At 42.1% G+C, this 20,998-nt stretch overlaps 1 protein-coding gene across 2 annotated transcripts in view; it reads right to left on the bottom strand.

Moving 5' to 3' along the window:
• The window catches only part of FNTB (farnesyltransferase, CAAX box, subunit beta), an 84,829-nt gene that overhangs the window by 12,133 nt on the left and 51,698 nt on the right, over positions 1–20,998 (bottom strand). The window contains exons 7-9 of one of the 2 annotated variants that reach the window (XM_027111500.1): positions 11,373–11,459; positions 5,252–5,381; positions 2,252–2,384 (exon numbers count right to left, since the gene is read on the bottom strand). In XM_027111500.1, coding sequence (XP_026967301.1) covers positions 2,252–2,384; positions 5,252–5,381; positions 11,373–11,459 — 350 coding nt within the window. The remainder of the gene's footprint in view (positions 1–2,251; positions 2,385–5,251; positions 5,382–11,372; positions 11,460–20,998) is intronic. The other variant, XM_027111501.1, reaches the window with a different exon arrangement.

Below are 20,998 nucleotides of genomic sequence, written 5' to 3'. Positions count from 1 at the left end.
AATGGGAATAATGATAGAACCTGTTTCTTTTTCTTTTTCTTTTTTTTGGCCATGCAGCTTGCGGTATGTCAGTTCCCCAACCAGGGATTGAACCTGGGCCACAGCAGTGAAACCCCGGAATCCTAACTACTAGGCCACCAGGGAATTCCCGGATAGCATTTGTTTCATAGGGCTGTTTGGAGGATCAAATGAGAAAATACATGTGTAATACTCAGTTCTGCCCCTGGCTTGCGGTGAGCACGTGGTAAGTCTCAGTAGTTGTAGCAGCTGTAGTACAAGCAGCAGTGTAGTAGAATCCTCTGCCTGTTTTTCCGTTGGGTTGTTCATGTTTCCTACTGCTTGGTATGACTTTCTCAAATGAAATTAAGCTCTTCATCATTTATCCAAATATTTTCCCCACCTTGCTACTAGTTTTGTCTATAGAATTTCTCTTTTGTAAAATAACTTTTGTCGTTTTCCTTTATGTAAGAAAGATATATTATTGTACAAAAATTAGAAAATAGAAGTAAAAAAGAAAGAAAACAAACATCACCTGTCATTTCACAACCCAGATACCTTCCATTAATTTTTTGGAGTCAACTCTTCACTGAAAATGGAATTACATACATACTGCTTTGAAACCTAACTTTGATCACAGTACATTGTGAATATCGTTCTACGTCGCATCTCCTTTTGACTCTCAACGTCAGCATTTTGCCCACCACTCAAAACACTCCCGTCTTCCGGAGCCCTGCCTAGTCCAGGCCCACTGTTTGCTGAGGCGTGAGCTTTGGGCCTAACATGGGCCTCCTTCCAGGCAGTGAAAAAAGCTGGAAGCACCAAGATTCACAGGCAACTAACTTTTCCCACAGGCAGAGCTTTGAATGTGACTAGTCCTCCAGAACTTGCACTATGATAAACAAAATGTGAACCAGGGCCCCCCTGAAGACTTTGGCAGGTAGCCCTCCTGTTACGCTCTCACTAGATTTTCCTGGCAGTTGCAGAATGACTGCATCTTAATCCTGCCAGGGACAGGTTTGTGAGAGGCTGACGGTGTGACCCAGAGGCTTGACCTCACCAGTTCCAAATAAAGAGATCACTAAAACCCCAAGTTATTTCTGTTTTGAAACGCCGGACTCTCGGGGGACTTCTGACTTCCCTACTATAGTGTTCAGCCAGAGACCGTGCAGGTTCCAGAGTCAGGGGACGTATCTCAGCTGAGACATATCTTAGCACCCTGAAACTGAAAGCCCACGGGCTCCAGGCCAAGGATTCTCAGGACAGACCGCGACGGGGAGGATACAGCGATGGGGAGACAGGACAGAGGCTCTGCTGACTTCAATTCGGTACCCAAAATGGCCACAACTTAAATGAAATTAAGGAATGAAAGAAAGGGGCTCAGAAAAAGACAGCCAAACAAGAAGAACACGTGTGTGGGGCAGGGTGGGGGATGGGGGCAGTAGAAAAGAATCTCATCTTCTACATTTGAGCAATGAATAACCCAACTACTAAGTCCAAAGAAAAGCTTCCCTCTGGGCCAAGGGATCTCATTCCAAGACCAGATCTGCGCCCAGCAGGGCCTCCAGACCTCCCCTCTCCCACTGGTTTCCTCAAGACACCCTGTTCTCACATAAAATGAAAAAGATGATTCCGGAGGCAGCCAGTGGCCTGAGATGTCGAGAGGTAAAGGGAAGGCTCCCAGAAGTTTGCTCTCTATCTCACTGCTTGGATCTGCACTCCCATCTGAGGCTCCATAGAGATGAACCCAGGTCTCTCCGCTCCAGTGGTGCGGGGCAGGGGGGACAAACCCGCATCCAGGATTCTTCAATGAATCTAAAATACAACACTTCTAATGGCGGCAACCACGCAGCCAGCCAGGCATGGTGGGTCTTTGCTCCAGGGTTTCTGGTTCTCTGCCCGCTTACGCAACTGCCTTTCTGTCACTGCTGTGACCACGTGCATAGTGTGGGTTTTCAGTTCTGACGTGACACACAGAGAGTTCTGCACCGGAAACTGCAGCTTCACATGGAGTCGAGGTGGTGGTCACCGTGGAGCCAGGCACCTGCCTCCCCCAGCCACAGCCAGAGTGAAGCAGCAGCGGCCCCTAAACCAACGGGACGGGATCCTAGCCTGAGGCGGGAAGGTCCACACTGGGCACCTCGAAATCCGGGACAGACAGCCTATTTCAACCCTCTCACAGAGCGCCCTGGCCTCCGACTCGGTCAGCAGCTGAGGGGAGTCACCCAATCCTGCGTACAGCCCCTGGGCTCACCTTGGGCATGCAGTGCACGGTGGAGCAGAGGCAGGAGCCCCGCCTGCCAGAAGGAGTAGCAGCCATCCACCAGCTTGTTGCAGCGGCCCTGAAATCCACCTTCAAACCGCATCTGCCGGCTTGTCACCCATTGCTGAGCGTGAGACAGAGAAGGGGGAGGCAGCTGTAGGTTAAAAGAGACCCGAAATCCAGCGAGCCCAGATCCCCAGAGGCCAATCTGGGAGAGAAGGGTTCCATCTCTTGGCTTCCTGGCACCCGAGTTCTGGTGCTCTGGCCTCGGACTTCCTCACCCTCACTGCCACAGACTACACTACAGTGCAACATCTAGTCTAACCCTCTTGAGGCAACCAGCATGAATCTCTGCTCAGGGCCTAACAGACAACTAACCACCTTTTCCCGGGTTCCAAGTGGGTTCTGGTGCTGAGAGAACAAGTGCGCCAAATTGGCCTGAAAGGAAACCTGCAAGCATCTCTTTTTTTTTTTTTTTTTTTGGCGGTACACGGGCCTCTAACTGTTGTGGTCTCTCCCGTTGCGGAGCATAGGCTCTGGACGCGCAGGTTCAGTGGCCATGGCTCACGGGTCCAGCCGCTCCGCGGCACGTGGGGTCCTCCCAGACCGGGGCACGAACCCATGTCCCCTGCATCGGCAGGTGGACTCTCAACCACTGCACCACCAGGGAAGCCCAAGCATCTCTTAATAAATAAGGTGTAACTAGGAAGTTTAAGGCCAGACCACCAGTGGCTCATTTCTATTCACCTTCCCTGCTCAGGGAAGTTTATTAAAAGCAGATAAATGGAATTTTGTGCTACAAGTCATCAGCTGATCTCAAACTACTCTTGGCTTTTACTTGGCACCTGAGGAAATTCATCCAAGATTTCTTAGCATGGCCCTTGTCCCTCGCAGGACTGGGGGCAGAAGCCGTTAGCCCTGGTGAATGAGGATGGCTCTGTGTGGTCTAGCCTCTGCTATCCCAGGAGAAGCTGGCTGGCTGACAGAAGAAAAGAGTTTACTTTGAACCTGTAGGATGGCTCTTGGTGTCACTCAGTGGTCACACGAGATGCATGCTTATCTCCAAGTTTTCTAAACACACTCTACTATGAATATGGAGATAGTGAAGGGTTTGGCCTCAAGGAATGAGTAGAACCAACTGGCCGAGCAGATAATATCTCCACTTCCCTCCCAGCCCCCCAAGGCAGTTCCAGCCACCTGCCAGCGACTCACGGGGCAGCCTCACCAAACTGAAAGGTACAGAGTATGGCATTTCCCCTGTACCTACGTTCTTACTAGACTGAGTTCCTGAAAGGAGTCACTAAGGACCCTCTTCAGAAGGAGTCCAGCCCTCCTTTAATTAATAATTGTAGACTTTAGGTTATATCCCTGTTCAAAGTAACACCCACCCACAGAGAGTCACAATCCAAAATTCTTAAAAAGACACAGAAAAACTGCACTGCAGGTGCAGGCACTAACATATCCCCAGTCAGTCTTAAATGAACCAGCGCTTTAGGATTGATGCCATTTAATGAAAGCAGGCAAAGCATTACTCAGGAAAACGGGCACTACAGTAGGGAGTCCATTCTTCACTTTTACTTACCCCACAGATGAAGTGTTTCTAACCTAGACTAATTATTTTTTTCCAGTGCCTAAGTCCATGAATTTATTCTGTTTCCCTTGCCTATATGAATTCATAAAATCCTTCAAGTATGGGTCCTAGTTCTCCCAGAGCAAACAGAGGGGAGGGAGTAGTTTGGATAAGAAGGTCGCACCTACTATGTACCAGGCTGTTTATACCTGTTCTCTCCTTTGACCTTCAAAGAACTGTTACTTCTACCTTACAGAGGAAAAAAAATGAAGTTAAAAGAGATTAGACCATTTTCCCAAGGTCATATGGCTGTGAAGTGGCACAGACAGGGTTCAAATCCAGAACGCTGTTATTGTAACTGAGGCATCTACTTATTCCTTGTTTCTGCCTGGGAAATGGAGCTTTTATGTTTCACGCCTTGTTGGTGATCAGTTTTCAAAATGTCTGATAAACTCGAAATCTGGGCACAAAGTTGGCCATTTTGGCATAAACCTTCAAGGCTGTAAGAACCTTCAGGAAGAGTATGCTATAGGAGGCTTCCTAAAGGTGCGGACAAAATGCTGCTGGTCACATCTTATAGATATAATAGAAACTGTCTTGGAAGCTCAAGATGGGTCTCACAATGGTTCCTATGATGGGAACCTGACATCTGAACTTGGGGAGAGGAGATGAGTATCAGTGGCAGCTGGTTTGCTTTGAGGTCATGGTGAGGGAATAAATGCTTCCCCAAAGATAGCTCCTTCGTGGCTCTGTGTGTGTGTGTGTTTATGTACTAGGCCTCCAATGATAATTTAGCTATAATCTAACAAGTCCCTGAAGCTGACTGTGCTCTGAGTTCATTCTGAATATTGGGCAGGAGCTTGGAGTTGAGACATAAATGCCTGGGCCACCTGCTCTGTGCATTACCCGGCTGTGCCTAGCTCATGTCAAGGTAGTTACTAAACGTTCACATAGTGCAGCAGGTAATAAAAGCTCGGCTTCAAAATGCCTCAAAACTCTTCTCATAACTTCTTCTCCCAGGAGAATCTTTCCAAGGCACATGATAACCTCTAATTTTAAGAGGCTGAAGCTATACTTCTCTTTGAAGTAGGAGGAAGGTACTCTGGCCCATACCAGATGTCTGAGGGATTCAAGAAGCCTCTGGAATTGGCCTAACACACTGTACAGAAAGTTCAGAGCAGGAAGATGGAAAGGCAGGAAGAAGGGAACTGAAACCAAGCACAGATGTTCACCCCTTGCACTTTCTTGGTACAGTGCTGAGCACTCCAACAACTGCATCTGAAGCTTCGTTACAGGACTGTTAGTTCACAGCTCCAGGCAGGAACTGTTAGCCCTTCCCACAGCCAACCGTCCCTTCAGCCGGCATGCCTGAGCAGTCACATCTCAGGGCCTGAGAGGAAGACGGATCACCAAGTACTTACTAATAAGCTCTTCAAGTTCAAGAAGCGTTCCTTCTTGAGGATGACCAGTGCGGCCAGGCCACAGAAAGTATAGCCACCGTGGGCTTCCATCCCTGGCACCCCGCCAATTCCACCTTCCCAATTCTGACACCTGGAAGGAGATTGAGAAAAGCAGACTGAGTGTCAACCAACGAGCACAAGTGCAGGACCACCCTGGATGGCAAAGGATGAGTTTGCTTAGTTTAATGCAACTATATTCGATAGCTGTAACTATACTCAATAGCTGTAACTATATTCAATATCATGTAATAAACTATAATGGAAAAGAATATATATATAAGACTGAATCACTTTGTTGTACACCAGAAATTAACACATTATAAACCAACTATATTTCTATTAAAAAAACAAACAACATTGCAACTATGAATGGAAAGATGCTAATTAACTTTTAGAAATGCCTTTTCCTCAAAAAAAAAAAAAAAAAAAGGAAACTCAGACATAGTCTACTAATGTAACTAACACAGTACCTCAAATCATTACTTTTTGGAAAAAGTTATAAAATCATACGTATAGTGATATAACCATCAGGTTAAAATAAAATTGAAAAATAACTGCTAATTCTGGTTATCTTTCAGTACAGGTCTATTGCTGATATTTTTCCTCTTTATTTTTCTGTATTTTCAAAAAGTTTCTATAGTGAAAATACATACCTTTATAACCATTCAAAGTAAACTTATTTTTTTAAATTACAATTTCCTACATTTTCAAATTACTTTATTATCATAGTAATTATTTGGGATTAGACTATATATTTAAGAGTGTATTTTCTAGTCATAAAAACATGAGTAATCTTTGGCTCAGCAATATAGGGTCATTTCTAGGAATTAATCTTATAAAGTAAGTAAGAAATGTGTTCAAAAGTCAGATTGTAAGAATGTTTACTGTATTCCCATTTATAACAGTGAAATATCAGAAACAACTCAGAAGCTCAACAGTAAGGGACTCGTTATATAAATTATGGTATATCCGTATAACAGAACACTACAGTCATTTAAAATAATGCTACAGAAGTATACTTAAAAATGTTCCAAATACATTACATGAAAAAGTTATAAAATGATAATATACTGCATGATTTTTCTGGAATTCCGGAAACATATACAGCAAATGAGCGGTTAGTGGTGGATTACAAGCAGTTAGATTTTCTTTTTGCTTGTTTATAATAAACATGTTTTATCTGTGAAATAAGAGATTTTCTTTTCAGTATATTTTCATATAACATAGAATTTTACTTCCAATGATCTACAGGTATGTACATAGAGTCACACTCCCTACAGGTGTGTCTGCCTCACAAATCCTGACAGGTGCACAGGTAGATGAGCACTTAATCCAACTTCCGCGTAGAAGAGAAAGGAACCTGTAACACCTCCTGTCTTCCAGGTACCTCTCGTTAAAGGAGAGGCCTTGGGAACTCAGAGGCCCTTTTCAGAGAGGCCCAAGATCCCGGGAGATCACAGCAGAGTGCTGAGTGAAGAGCTGGCTACCATCCCCTGAACAGATTCTTCAGCATCCTCTATCCCCTAACCCCACCACCACCCAAAGACACGCAATCCAAGTTTTCTTTCCAGTGCATTTGGCTTCATGGCGCACAGGAACAGCTCAAGTTTGAAAGGTCTGATGAGTGAAGAACATGCAAAGGACCTCTGAATTTTTTTTTTCTTAACTTACCTTTAAAAATGTTTTTTGAGTTAAAAAAAAAACAAAACAGTATAAAAGAATAAGCAATAAAAAGTTACAACTGCTGAGCCTGGCCTCCTAGTTCCTCTCACCAGCTGAGTTTCTATGTCTCAGTCCCTCTTTCTCTCCACACATACACGCATGCACACACACACAATATACATTTATTTACATATTCCACTTTCCATCCCTGTTTTTACATGCATGAGAGCAATTTAGTAAAATTCTTTGGGAGTATCTTCTAGTTAAATATAACTGATTGAACACAAGAGTCCAGTAAAATGAAAGTAAAGGAATTTTAAAAAAGGATAAACCCACAAGGGTAAAGAGAATAGGAGAGGATATGAATACAGACAGGAGATAACAAAATTGTGAAAGCTGGAAAAGGAGAGAGGTAAGATGTAACTGACTTAACAGAACCGACAAACCTACACCAGCCCTGGGAGGAAAGGAGGGAAGAAGAAATAGAAAGCAAGGTGATATGTTCCAATGACAAGCCGGGGGACACAAGGTACCCCTAAAGTGGGATGAGTTTGAACCAAGTTGACTGGTGGTAAATTTATAAGAGAATCAGCTATACCTCCAGGTACCCAGCAGAAGATGGGAGGTTTCAGGGGCTGAATGAAGAGGAACTGAATTCCAGGATTTCCAGCACAGCTGAGAGCAGGTGGAGACACTGTGCTGAGCAGGGGGATTAAGTGAGTCTAAGATCTGAGCACAAGCACCCTCAACCCCTTTCCCTATTAGTATTTCACAAAGCTGGCCACTAACTTCATACCCCAACCAGGAATCTGGAAGATTCTTCTCTAGGGAAATGGATAAGCCCAAGGGAAAAACCCTACAGATATTGATATATGAGAATCCCCCCATGAATGGCTGCATCCCAGCCCACCGTGGCACACACAGTTTTTTTAGCACCTGACACTTAAATATGAACACCAGAGATTTGAGCAAAGTCTCTTACGTGAAAGAGACTTTTATGTAAAATATGAAACAAAAATAAGACAAATAAACAAAAATAAATTGGAGGAAATAATGTAGGGAGCAGAAGTAAACTTAAAGTTATATCTTTAGATAAAATATTATATACAAAATAAAAACACTGCAAGGACAAATAGCCCTGAAACAAGAACAGGAGAGAATATAAAAAGGAAGTATTCTTTATAAATGGAGATTAAAAGTTAAAATAGAACTGCAGAAATAAAAACTCAACAGAGGGATTAGAAGATAAAAGGTAAGGGAATCTCTTAGAAAGCACAATAAGAAAGATGAAGAGATGAAAGATAGGCAAAAAGTTTTTGAAAAATTAGAAGACCAATTCCACTTATTGGATGTTATAAAAAGAGCAAACAAAGAAAATGGAGGGGAAGAAGTTATCAAAGAAATAATAAAGCTTCTTGGAAGTAAAGCACATGCAATTCTAGATTGAAGATAACTGCTGAGTGCCCAGCACAATGAATGCAAAAAGAAATCCATATCATGGTTCATCATCGTGAATTTTTCAAACAGCAAGAATAAGAGAAACAAAACAAAAACAACAATGGATTGGGAATACAGTAGATTGGGAGGCAGTAAAGCACAGTGGTTACCCTAACAGGTTTTGGTCACTTAATTTCTTTGTATTTTAGCTTAATGTCATATTCAATATCCCATCACTTGCTATATAGGGAAACTATGGCATGGAGAAGTTAATTTGTCCAAGGCACAAAGCTAATAAATGACAAAACTGGGCTTCAAACCCAGGCAGTCAGAATTTCACATCTAGTTAAGGGCCTAACAAACCAATCCTGCAAATAACTATATACTCTGGACAAAACACACGAAAACAACTTCTTGAGGGCTCAGCAAACTGAAAAAAGCTGGGGATTTGAAAGTTGGAGCAGTCCGTCCCTCCCCTCCCCCACCCTATTTTTTTTCTTCCTGATTTGCCCTGAGGATGGCTACAGTCACCTAACAGTGGCAGCAGCAGGTCAGGGGAAGGCAGCTGAAGCTAACAGAAGGCCCACCATGTTTCTGGCAAGAAGAACCAGGCTGACAGTAATTGAGGAGGAATCCCAGAAAGAGGAGAGCCAGAGGAGGAAAACCCAAATTCCATGTTTAAACTTTGCTTAAAATTTTACCTGACCCTGAATCACACATGCATTGGGCAAACTGAAAGCAGCTTCTGACCAAGAACTGATCCAAGACCTGAGCCCCTGCCCACTGCAGGTGTGTCTAACCAAGTTGATTGCCTGCTAAAGGAAAAATATCAACACTCTTTAAAGCAATCTAACAGAATCCAATCTCTGCAATATAACATCACAATGTCCAGGGTACAGTCCAAAGATTACTTGACATAGACACTCAGGCAAGTGAGACATGTCAACTCCAAGACAGCCAGATGTTGAAATGACCAGGCAAGAATTGTAAAGTAGATATTATAATTTTATATTTACCTTAGTGAAGTGAAGAAAAATACACTTGTAATGAATGAAAAGATGGGAAATCTCAACTGAGAAAAACAGAAAGTATAAAAAAGAACCAAACCCAGGTAGTCCAGAGCAAAAGGCTATATACTCTCAATCTTTAAACTATCGCTCTCTTACTATTCAGTATTACATACCAAATCCTCAGTAAATGCTGGTTACCATTATTATCAGCCTTTCTAACAATGACACTGGTAGCCAAAAGATAATGGAGCAGTGCTTAAAAATTTTGAAGGAATACAATTGATCCAGTTTCCAGTTGAGAAGTCTCTAACCAAATAAACTATAAATCAAGTGGGAGACTAGAATAAAAATACATGCAAAATCTTTAAAACGTACCGCCGAAGTTCTCTTATTGGGGATCTGTTGGAATACGATATGTGATTCATTAAAATGAGTGAGTAAACCAGGAAAAAGGAGGATGGGGCTTTAACAAAGCAGAGAAGTGAAGTGAATTTCCTGCTGAAAGGAAGCTGCTGGATGCCTGCTGTGCAGCAAGCTGAGAGCAATCTGTCCAGTCTGTAGCAGGAGGGCAGAGGCCCCAGGAGGGATAACTCAAAACGCACGTGCACACACACACACACACACACAAAAGAGAACTGATACATTACCTGAAGTGTTTAACTGTATTGAGAATAATTTTATAGCTCTGGCAGAAAATTCGGGAATTAAGAGGTAATAATTAATTCCAGGAAAGTAAAAGTTATACATAAAAGTAAATATGGGGCTTCCCTGGTGGCGCAGTGGTTGAGAGTCTGCCTGCCAATGCAGGGGACACGGGTTCGTGCCCCGGTCCGGGAAGATCCCACATGCCACGGAGCGGCTGGGCCCATGCCGCTGAGCCTGCACTCCGCAATGGGAGAGGCCACAACAAAGAGAGGCCCGCGCGCGTACCGCAAAAAAAAAAAAAAAAAGTAAATATGATCATAGTATCTCATTTGGTTTAGCTGAAAATTGTATTTTCATAGTAGTAAGTACTACTTTGATAAAAATTAAAATGTAAAAAATAAAATACAGCTTGGATATAATTCCTCAATAATACATATAAATCTACTATACCTTTTTTTAAAATTATGAAATAATTTGAAGGATCCATGAAAGTATAGCAAATAATATATAGAACATACATGTACCTAACACCTAGCTTTGATTTAGCCGTATGCATTTCAGGTTTTTTTTATTTTAAACAAACAATTACAGATACAACTGAAGTCTCCTGAGTAGAAGTACAGACCTCCCTTAATCTCATTTTCTTTACTTTCTCCCCCAAAGTAAGCACCATCCTGAATTTGGTGTTTATCCTTCCCAGCATGTTTTTATATTACTACATGTGATTCTTCCCATAAACAGCATAGAATTGTTTTGCATGTTTTCAAATTTTAAGCAAATGTGATCTGCATGTTTTCTTTAACATCCTTTTTTTTCCTCAGCAGTGTTTTTGAGACTCACCCATATTGATACGTGTAGCTCTAGTTCATTCATTTTAATTGCTATATTATATTTCAATATGACTACACCACAACTCACTTATCCATCTTGTGCTTGTGAACATTTAATCTGTTTTCAGCGTTTTACTATTATAAACAAGTCCTATGCTTGTCTCTTTCATGCATGTGGTGTGATTTTCTGGAGAAGTGGAATTTTGGGGTCATCAGCAAGGGCATCTTTGAGATATTTCCAAATTGCTCTCCAAACTGGTTGAACTCCATTTAGACTCTGACCAATACTGTTTACCCAAGGTTTTGATCCTTGCCAATCACATTAAAGAAAGTTTGGAAAAAAAGAAAACTTTTAAAGTATGTTTGAAATGCACAATCCTTCAACCCAGACATCTCTTGTAATTTTATATTCCCTTCTCTGGTCCTTCTACACTTTATTTTTCAGAAGTCTTGACCGCCTGCTGTCTAAGAGGCAGGACAAATCTCAGCTTCTCTCACCTTGCGATCCATTCAGCAGTGCCCTCAAACAGGTCTGGAGTGATGATGTTGGTCAGAGAAGCTACTGAGGCGGCACAGTACGCACTTCTGGAAGGACAGAAATAGAGGGGGAAGTGTTAAGCTTTAAGGAGGAGCTTGAACAAGGCTCACTGAACTTTTTGGATGGATTGCTCTCTGCCTCGTAAGCTGTAATCACTGCCTGGCCGCACTCCAAGCCCATGGCCAGTCCTCCTGGGTCTCCAACCAGGAGCTCTGACATTCTATTTCAATAGAGTTGCTCATGGCACAGCCTCAGTGATAGAACATGACATTCTATTCTCCCTACCTCCACATGGTCAAATCTACACCAGATGAAATAACAGCCATCACAATTCCTGTCGACAGTGAGTTCAGCTCTTCCTTCAAAGACCTACAACGGCTCCCCAAATTCCATGCTGTCATTCAGGTATTTCTGACATGCTCATTCAGTTGTCAGTACTGTTTTTAGATCCAGGACTTGTCTGTTTACGGCATGGACAAGCTAAAGGTTAACTGTATCTTTTCCAAACAGACACAACTCCACAGCAGGCCGCCAGACCACTCTGGCTGCTTAGACCAGGCAAGAGGGACCGAAATGTATGAGCCCACTCAGGTCCATTCCTTAGGCTTCTAGAGCAAGAAAAGGGTTTTGATTTCAAGCGTCCCACCAGTACACACACACACACACACACACACACACACACACACACACACACACACACACACACTCTTTAAAGGGAAAAGAAAGAACATGTCTTCCCCCCCCCATGTTATCCTACATGATTTGGAATAATTCTTGCCATTCCATTCTGCCAGCCCTAATTCTTCTCAGGACACCTTTTATTTCAGCTGATCCCTCTATTATGGAACACGTCTACAAACTGTCTTTTCTTCCCTTCCAGGGTCTTTTCAAACATCCGACATCTCAGCTCTGTTTTATGAAGACAAAACCAGTCTGTTCCAATTCTGTTTACAGATCCTTTTTCTAAGGGCTCCTCAGGAACATAAAAGGGAGGAGAGAGAAGGGTCCAGCTTCCGTATTGTTCAATATGGACATAACACTGAGCCAAGTGCACTGGGGCTTTCCAGTGAGCCGCAGGCATCATTCTCCTCCCAGCACTTTTATCAGCCTGCTCACGCCGGCCAAAGGCACAGCAGAGGCTGAGTTATACCAGCAGGCATCAGAAGCATGGAGAGTCCTTTCTGCCAAATGTTACCATCTACCATAAGCTAAATTCAAAAGCCTGACCTAACTGCTCTCAGGTCTCAAGCCTCTCAAAGGGCTTCAAGGGTATTTGCTCTTGAATCCGAACATAACCTCTGAGGTGGGGAGGTGGCGGACACAGGGCGGTCGCCTCATAAATGGAAGAACTGAGACCTGCTGCCAGATCTCACGCTGAGACCGAGAGCGAACAAAACACACCTTTTTCGAGCATCTTCTTCCTCTCTCCCTCTATCCAGTCATCACATCTCTCAGATTTGTCCACTACCCTCCATCCTCTCTGCTGTTACCCAAATCCAAGTCACCATTAACCTGGGTCAGTTTCCCTCTAGCCCTGAAGCCAGAGGATTTTCACTAAAACACTACAATCTATTCACTGTAACTGCAGAACTTCTAATAAAATACAAATCAGACTGTGTCACTCCCTACTTACAACTTGTCAGTGGCTTCCCACTACCCTTAAAATAAACTCCAGCCTTCTCAAGACTTCGGGGCCCCTTGGGCTATTCCCGGCCTGGCCGTCCAGCTTCATTTCTCCCCCTGCCCACCAGGCCTCTGCACTTCAGCCACACTGAACTTCTCCTTTCCTGAACACACTCTATGCTCTGTCGCCAAAACTTTTGCAAATGCTGGGTCCCTATCTCCCCACTACCTGCCCAGAATGCTTCCGGTTATATAACCTAGATTAGGAGGTCAGGAGTACATAACTGCTCCTTTCTTAAGAACTGAGAAAAAAATGGTGCTTGCTATGAGTTCATTGCAACTGGATTAGTGGCAGTCCACAGGAGCTGTGAATGCCGGAATAAGCTCATCTCAGAAACTGGAAGGAGTTGTGATAGACCTGAAGGATCAAGAGACCAGTTCCGCCTAACCCAGAATGAGACAAGCTAGCCTCCAGATGCCAAACTGTCCCCATCAACTACTGCTTCTCTTCAGGTCAAATCCACTCAACAGCACTCAGGAGTAACTGCTGATGCTTCCAGGCAAAGACAATTAAAGGAAGACAAAGTGAAAAGTGATGGAACTGGGGCACTAGAAACCACACAAAGCAGGGAAACTGCACGAGACCTGCTAGGTTTCATCCATCATTCACATCTTTAATCCTCTGTAAATGAAAAGCATGGCTCGAATGGCAGAACATTACCAGAGGAGCTCGGGTAGAGGAGGAATATGGCTACAGTGCTCTTCAGTGAAACAAACATTTTTTATGTCTAGCAGATATGAATAAGAAAACAGAAGGAGAGAAAGACAGACAAGATGAAAAAGCAGAGGGCTATGTACCAGATGAATGAACAAGATAAAACCCCAGAAAAACAACTAAATGAAATGGAGATAGGCAATCTTCCAGAAAAAGAATTCAGAATAATAATAGTGAAGATGATCCAGGACCTCGGAAAAAGAACGGAGGCAAAGGTCGAGAAAGATGCAAGAAATGTTTAACCAAGACCTAGAAGAATTAAAGAACAAACAAACAGAGATAAACAATACAATAACTGAAATGAAAACTACACTAGAAGGAATCAATAGCAGAATAACTGAGGCAGAAGAATGGATAACTGACCTGGAAGACAGAATGGTGGAATTCACTGCTGGGGAACAGAATAAAGAAAAAAGAATGAAAAGAAATGAAGACAGCCTAAGAGACCTCTGGGACAACATTAAACACAACAACATTCACATTATAGGGGTCCCAGGAGGAGAAGAGAGAAAGGACCCGAGAAAATATTTGAAGAGATTATAGTCAAAAACTTCCCTAACATGGGAAAGAAAATAGCCACCCAAGTGCAGGAAGTGCAGAGAGTCCCATACAGGATAAACCCAAGAAGAAACACGCCAAGACACATAGTAATCAAATTGGTAAAAATTAAAGACAAAGAAAAATTACTGAGAGTAGCAAGGGAAAAACGACAAATAACATACAAGGGAATGCCCATAAGGTTAACAGCTGATTTCTCAGCAGAAACTCTACAAGCCAGAAAGGAGTGGCATGATATACTTAAAGTGATGAAAAGGAAGAACCTACAACAAAGATTACTCTACCCAGCAAGGATCTCATTCAGATTCGATGAAGAAATCAAAAGCTTTACGGACAAGCAAAAGCTAAGAGAATTCCGCACCACCAAACCAGCTCTACAACAAATGCTAAAGGAACTTCTCTAAGTGGGAAACACAAGAGAAGAAAAGGACCTACAAAAACAAACTGAAAACAATTAAGAAAATGGTCATAGGAACATACATATTGATAATTACCTTAAACGTGAATGGATTAAATGGTTCAACCAAAAGACACAGGCTTGATGAATGGATACAAAAACAAGACCCATATATATGCTGTCTACAAGAGACCCACTTCAGACCTAGGGACACATACAGACTCAAAGTACGGGGATGGAGAAAGATATTCCATGCAAATGGAAATCAAAAGAAAGCTGGAGTAGCAATACTCATATCAGATAAAATAAACTTTAAAATAAAGAATGTTACAAGAGACAAGGAAGGACACTATGTAATGATCAAGGGATCAATCCAAAAAGAAGATATAACAATTATAAATATATATGCACCCGACACAGGTGCACCTCAATACATAAGGCAACTGCTAACAGCTATAAAAGAGGAAATTGACAGCAACACAGTAATTGTGGGGGACTTTAACACCTCACTTACACCAATGGACACATCATCCAAATAGAAAATTAATAAGGAAACACAAGCTTTAAATGACACAATAGACCAGATAGATTTAATTGATATTTATAGGACATTCCATCCAAAAACAGCAGATTACACTTTCTTCTCAAATGTGCACGGAACATTCTCCAGGATAGATCACATCGTGGGTCACAAATCAAGCCTCAGTAAATTTAAGAAAATTGAAATCATATCAAGCGTCCTTTCTGACCACAACGCTATGAGATTAGAAATCAATTACAGGGGAAAAAAACGTAAAAAACACAAACACATGGAGGCTAAACAGTATGTTATTAAATAACCAAGAGATCACTGGAGAAATCAACAAGGAAATCAAAAAATACCTAGAGACAAATGACAATCAAAACACGACAATCCGGGCTTCCCTGGTGGCGCAGTGGTTGAGAGTCTGCCTGCTGATGCAGGGGACACGGGTTCGTGCCCCGGTCCGGGAAGATCCCACATGCCGCGGAGCGGCTGGGTCCGTGAGCCACGGCCGCTGATCCTGCGCGTCCGGAGCCTGTGCTCCGCAACGGGAGAGGACACAACAGTGAGAGGCCCGCGAACCACAAAAAAAAAAAAAAAAAGATAAAAACGACAATCCAAAACATATGGGATGCAGCAAAAGCAGTTCTAAGACGGAAGTTTATAGCTATACAAGCCTACCTCAAGAAACAAGAAAAGTCTCAAATAAACAATCTAACATTACACCTAAAGGAACTAGAGAAAGAAGAACAAACAAAACACAAAGTTAGCAGAAGGAAAGAAATCATAAAGACCAGAGCAGAAATAAATGAAATAGAAACAAAGAAAACAATAGCAAAGAGCAATAAAACTAAAAGCTGGTTCTTTGAGAAGATAAACAAAATTGATAAACCATTAGTCAGACTCATCAAGAGGGAGAGGACTCAAATCAATAAAATTAGAAATGAAAAAGGAGAAGTTACAACAGACACCGCAGAAATACAAAGCATCATAAGAGACTACTACAAGCAGCGTTACGCCAATAAAACGGACAACCTGGAAGAAATGGACAAATTCTTAGAAAGGTATAACCTTCCAAGACTGAACCAGGAAGAAATAGAAAATATGAACAGACCAATCGCAAGTAATGAAATTGAAGCTGTGATTTAAAATCTTCCAACAAACAAAAGTCCAGGACCAGATGGCTTTACAGGTGAAATCTATCAAACATTTAGAGAAGAGCTAACATCCATCCTTCTCAAACTCTTCTAAAAAATTGCAGAGGAAGGAAAACTCCCAAATTCATTCTATGAGGCCACCATCACCCTGATACCAAAACCAGACAAAGATATTACAAAAAAGAAAATTACAGACCAATATCACTGATGAATATAGATGCAAAAATCCTCAACAAAATACTAGCAAACAGAATCCAACAACACATTAAAAGGAATCATACACCATGGTCAAGTGAGATTTATCACAGAGATGCAAGGATTCTTCAATATATGCAAATCAATCAATGTGATACACCATATTAACAAATTGAAGAATAAAAACCATATGTTCATCTCAATAGATGCAGAAAAGTTTCTGACAAAATTCAACACCCATTTATGATAAAAACTCTCCGGAAAGTGGGCATAGAGGGAACCTACTTAAACATAATAAAGGCCATATATGACAAACCCACAGCAAACATCCTTCTCAATGGTGAAAAACTGAAAGCATTTCCTCTAAGATCAGGAACAAGACAAGGATGTCCACTCCCACCACTATTATTCAACATAGTTTTGGAAGTCCTAGTCATGGCAATCAGAGAAGAAAAAAGAAATAAAAGGAATACAAATTGGAAAAGAAGTAAAACTGTCACTGTTTGAAGATGACATGATACTATACATAGAGAATCCTAAACATGCCACCAGAAAACTACTAGAGCTAATCAATGGATTTGGTAAAGTTGCAGGATACAAAATTAATGCACAGAAATCTCTTGCATTCCTATACACTAATGATGAAAAATCTGAAAGAGAAATTAAGGAAACACTCCCATTTACCACTGCAACAAAAAGAATAAAATACCTAGGAATAAACCTACCTAGGGAGACCAAAGACCTGTATGCAGAAAACTATAAGACACTGATGAAAGAAATTAAAGATGATCCCAACAGATGGAGAGATATACCATGTTCTTGGATTGGAAGAAGCAGTATTGTGAAAATGACTATACTACCCAAAGCAATCTACAGATTCAATGCAACCCCTATCAAATTACCAATGGCATTTTTTACAGAACTAGAACAAAAAATCTTAAAATTTGTATGGAGACACAAAAGACCCCAAATAGCCAAAGCAGTCTTGAGGGGAAAAAATGGAGCTGGAGGAATCAGACTCCCTGACTTCAGACTATACTACAAAGCTACAGTAATCAAAACAACATGGTACTGGCACAAAAACAGAAAAATAGATCAATGGAACAGGATAGAAAGCCCAGAGATAAACCCATGCACCTATGGTCAACTAATCTTTGACAAAGAAGGCAAGGATATACAATGGAGAAAAGACAGCCTCTTCAATAAGTGGTGCTGGGATAACTGGACAGCTACATGTAAAAGAACGAAATTAGAACACTCCCTAACACCATATACAAAAATAAAGTCAAAATGGGTTAGAGACCTAAATGTAAGACCGGGCACTATAAAACTCTTAGAGGAAAACATAGGAAGAATGTTTGACATAAATCACAGCAAAATATTTTTTGAACCACCTCCTAGAGTAATGGAAATAAAAACAAAAATAAACAAATGGGACCTAATGAAACTTCAAAGCTTTTGCACAGCAAAGGAAACCATAAACAATATGGAAAGACAACCCTCAGAATGGGAGAAAATATTTGCAAGCGAATCAACAGACAAAGGATTAATCTCCAATATATATAAACAGCTCATGCAGCTCAGTATTAAAATAACAAACAACCTAATCGAAAAATGGGCAGAAGACCTAAATAGACATTTCTCCAATGAAGACATACAGATGGCCAAGAAGCACATGAAAAGCTGCTCAACATCACTACTTATTAGAGAAATGCAAATCAAAACTACAGTGTGGTATCACCTCACACCAGTTAGAATGGGCATCATCACAAAATCTACAAACAACAAATGCTGGAGAGGGTGTGGAGAAAAGGGAACCCTCTTGCACTGTTGGTGGGAATGTAAATTGATACAGCCACCTTGGAGAACAGTACGGAGGTTCCTTAAAGAACTAAAAATAGAATTACCATATGACCCAGCAATCCCACTACTGGGCATATATCCAGAGAAAACCATAATTCAAAAAGACACATGCAGGCTTCCCTGGTGGCGCAGTGGTTAAGAATCCTCCTGCTAATGCAGGGGACACGGGTTCGAGCCCTGGTCTGGGAAAATCCCACATGCCATGGGGCAACTAAACCCGTGCGCCACAACTACTGAACCTGAGCTCTACAGCCCGTAGGCCACAACTAATGAGCCCACGTGCCACAACTACTGAAGCCTGCGCGCCTAGAGCCCATGCTCCGCAACAAGAGAAGCCACAACGATGAGAAGCCTGTGCACAGCAACTAAGAGTAGCCCCCGCTCACTGCAGCTAAAGCCCACGCACATCAACGAAGACCCAACACAGCCAAAAATAAATAAATTTATTTATTTATTAAAAAAAAAAAAAAAGACACATGCACCTCAATGTTCATTGAAGCACTATTTACAATAGCCAGGTCATGGAAGCAACCTAACTACCCATCAACAGACAAATAGATAAAGAAGATGTGGTACATATATAGAATGGAATATTACTCAGCCATAAAAAGGAACGAAATTGGGTCATGTGTAGAGACGTGGATGCATCTAGAAACTGTCATACAGAATGAAGTAAGTCAGAAAGAGAAAAACAAATATCGTATATTAACGCATATATGTGGAACCTAGAAAATGGTACAGATGAACCAGTTTGCAGAGCAGAAATCGAGACACAGATGTAGAGAACAAACGTATGGACACCAAGAGGGGAAAGCGGCAGAGGGGTGGTGGTGGTGGTGTGATGAATTGGGCGATTGGGATTGACATGTATACACTGATCTGTATAAAATGGATAACTAATAAAAATAAATAAATAAAAAATAAACATACACAGGTTATTTGTGAGTAAAAAAATAAACAAACAAGAAACAAAGTATTGGGTCTCTCTGAACTCCAGAATTCAATGGACACCTCTTGCAGGAAAAAAAAAAGAAAACAGAAGGAAACCGGCGCCAGAACGAGTAAGTTAGAGAGTAATCATATCTGAAAAAGGTATGTGATAAAATGCCAAAGCAATCTTGCCAGGGTTTCTTTGCTTTCACCTATAATCTCAGGAAACTTTAAAAAGCTAAATTTGGAGTACTTGTAGAACAGGATGAAAATGTAGTGACCAAGAGGGGGAAAACAGGGCTTCTCTGGTGGCGCAGTGGTTGAGAGTCCGCCTGCCGATGCAGGGGACACGGGTTCGTGCCTCGGTCCGGGAAGATCCCACATGCCGCGGAGCGGCTGGGCCCGTGAGCCATGGCCGCTGAGCCTGCGCGTCTGGAGCCTGTGCTCCGCAACGGGAGAGGCCACAACGGTGAGAGGCCCACGTACCGCAAAAAAAAAAAAAAAAAAAAAAAAACAAGAGGGGGAAAACATTTTTTAACTTTTTTCTTAAGACGTCAACACAATACTGCTTTTCCTCAATAATTATATTGGCTTCACTGGCATACACAGTGTAAAAACAAGACCACAGGCCCAAAAGGGAGTGTCCCTTGTGCTAAACTCCACATTGCCAAACCGTGACCTCATTATGGTTTCTGCCCTCCCAGAAATGGAATCTTAAACCCGTCAATCAGGAATCACCTGACGAGCAGCGGTGAGGGAATCTGCCTGGTGGACATAGCCAACCCGCTTTTTTGCCTGGTTTAACTTCCTTGTCCCTGCTCCCTTCTGCCCATAAAAGTTTCTCACTTTGTACAGCTCCTCAGGGCTCCTTTCTGTGTGCTAGATGGGATGCTGCCTCATTCAAATCAATCTTTGCTCAAATAAATTCATAGAATTGTTAATGGGACTCCATTTATCTCTTAACAACAGATACCGGGATACTGTGATATAAGAAGAAATACGTATTTGGTCTTCCCCTCAGCACAGAGCTCATAAAACCCGTTTGGAATTTCCCGACTGATGGGCGATAGGAGAGTCTTGTTATTCATAAAATGCGCCCTTCGACCACACCTGAGTTTATGCTAATGAGGTGACTCCTGGAGGATGGGGGCTGGTTGCCGGAGGCACCAACCATGGGATTCGAGGGTTGGAACTTTCAGGCCCACTCTCCAGAAGACTGAGTTAATCACCCAGTGGCCGATGAGTTCATCAATCATGCCTACATAGTGAAGCCTCCATAAAAACCCTAGATGAAGGAGTCTGGGGAGCTTCTGGGCTGTGGATGCACCCCTGTGCCTGCTGGGAGGGTGGAACATCCCAACGTCACGGGGACACAAATCCCTACGCTTGGACATTTCCAGCCCTCACTCTATATACCCCTTCATGTGGCTGTTCATTTGTATCCTTTATGACATCCTTTATAATAAACTAGTTAAACAGTAAAAAATTCTCCTGAGTATTCTGAGCTCTCCTAGCAAATTACTAAAATGAGGAGGGGGTCGTGGGAACCCCTGGTTTGTAGCCAA

This window comes from Aethalodelphis obliquidens, unplaced genomic scaffold (genome assembly GCF_003676395.1).
Source record: "Aethalodelphis obliquidens isolate GAN/ISIS:26980383/991018 unplaced genomic scaffold, ASM367639v1 scaffold10, whole genome shotgun sequence".
In the NCBI taxonomy this organism is placed as follows: domain Eukaryota; kingdom Metazoa; phylum Chordata; class Mammalia; order Artiodactyla; family Delphinidae; genus Aethalodelphis; species Aethalodelphis obliquidens.
This window is presented reverse-complemented; position numbering and strand designations above follow the sequence as displayed.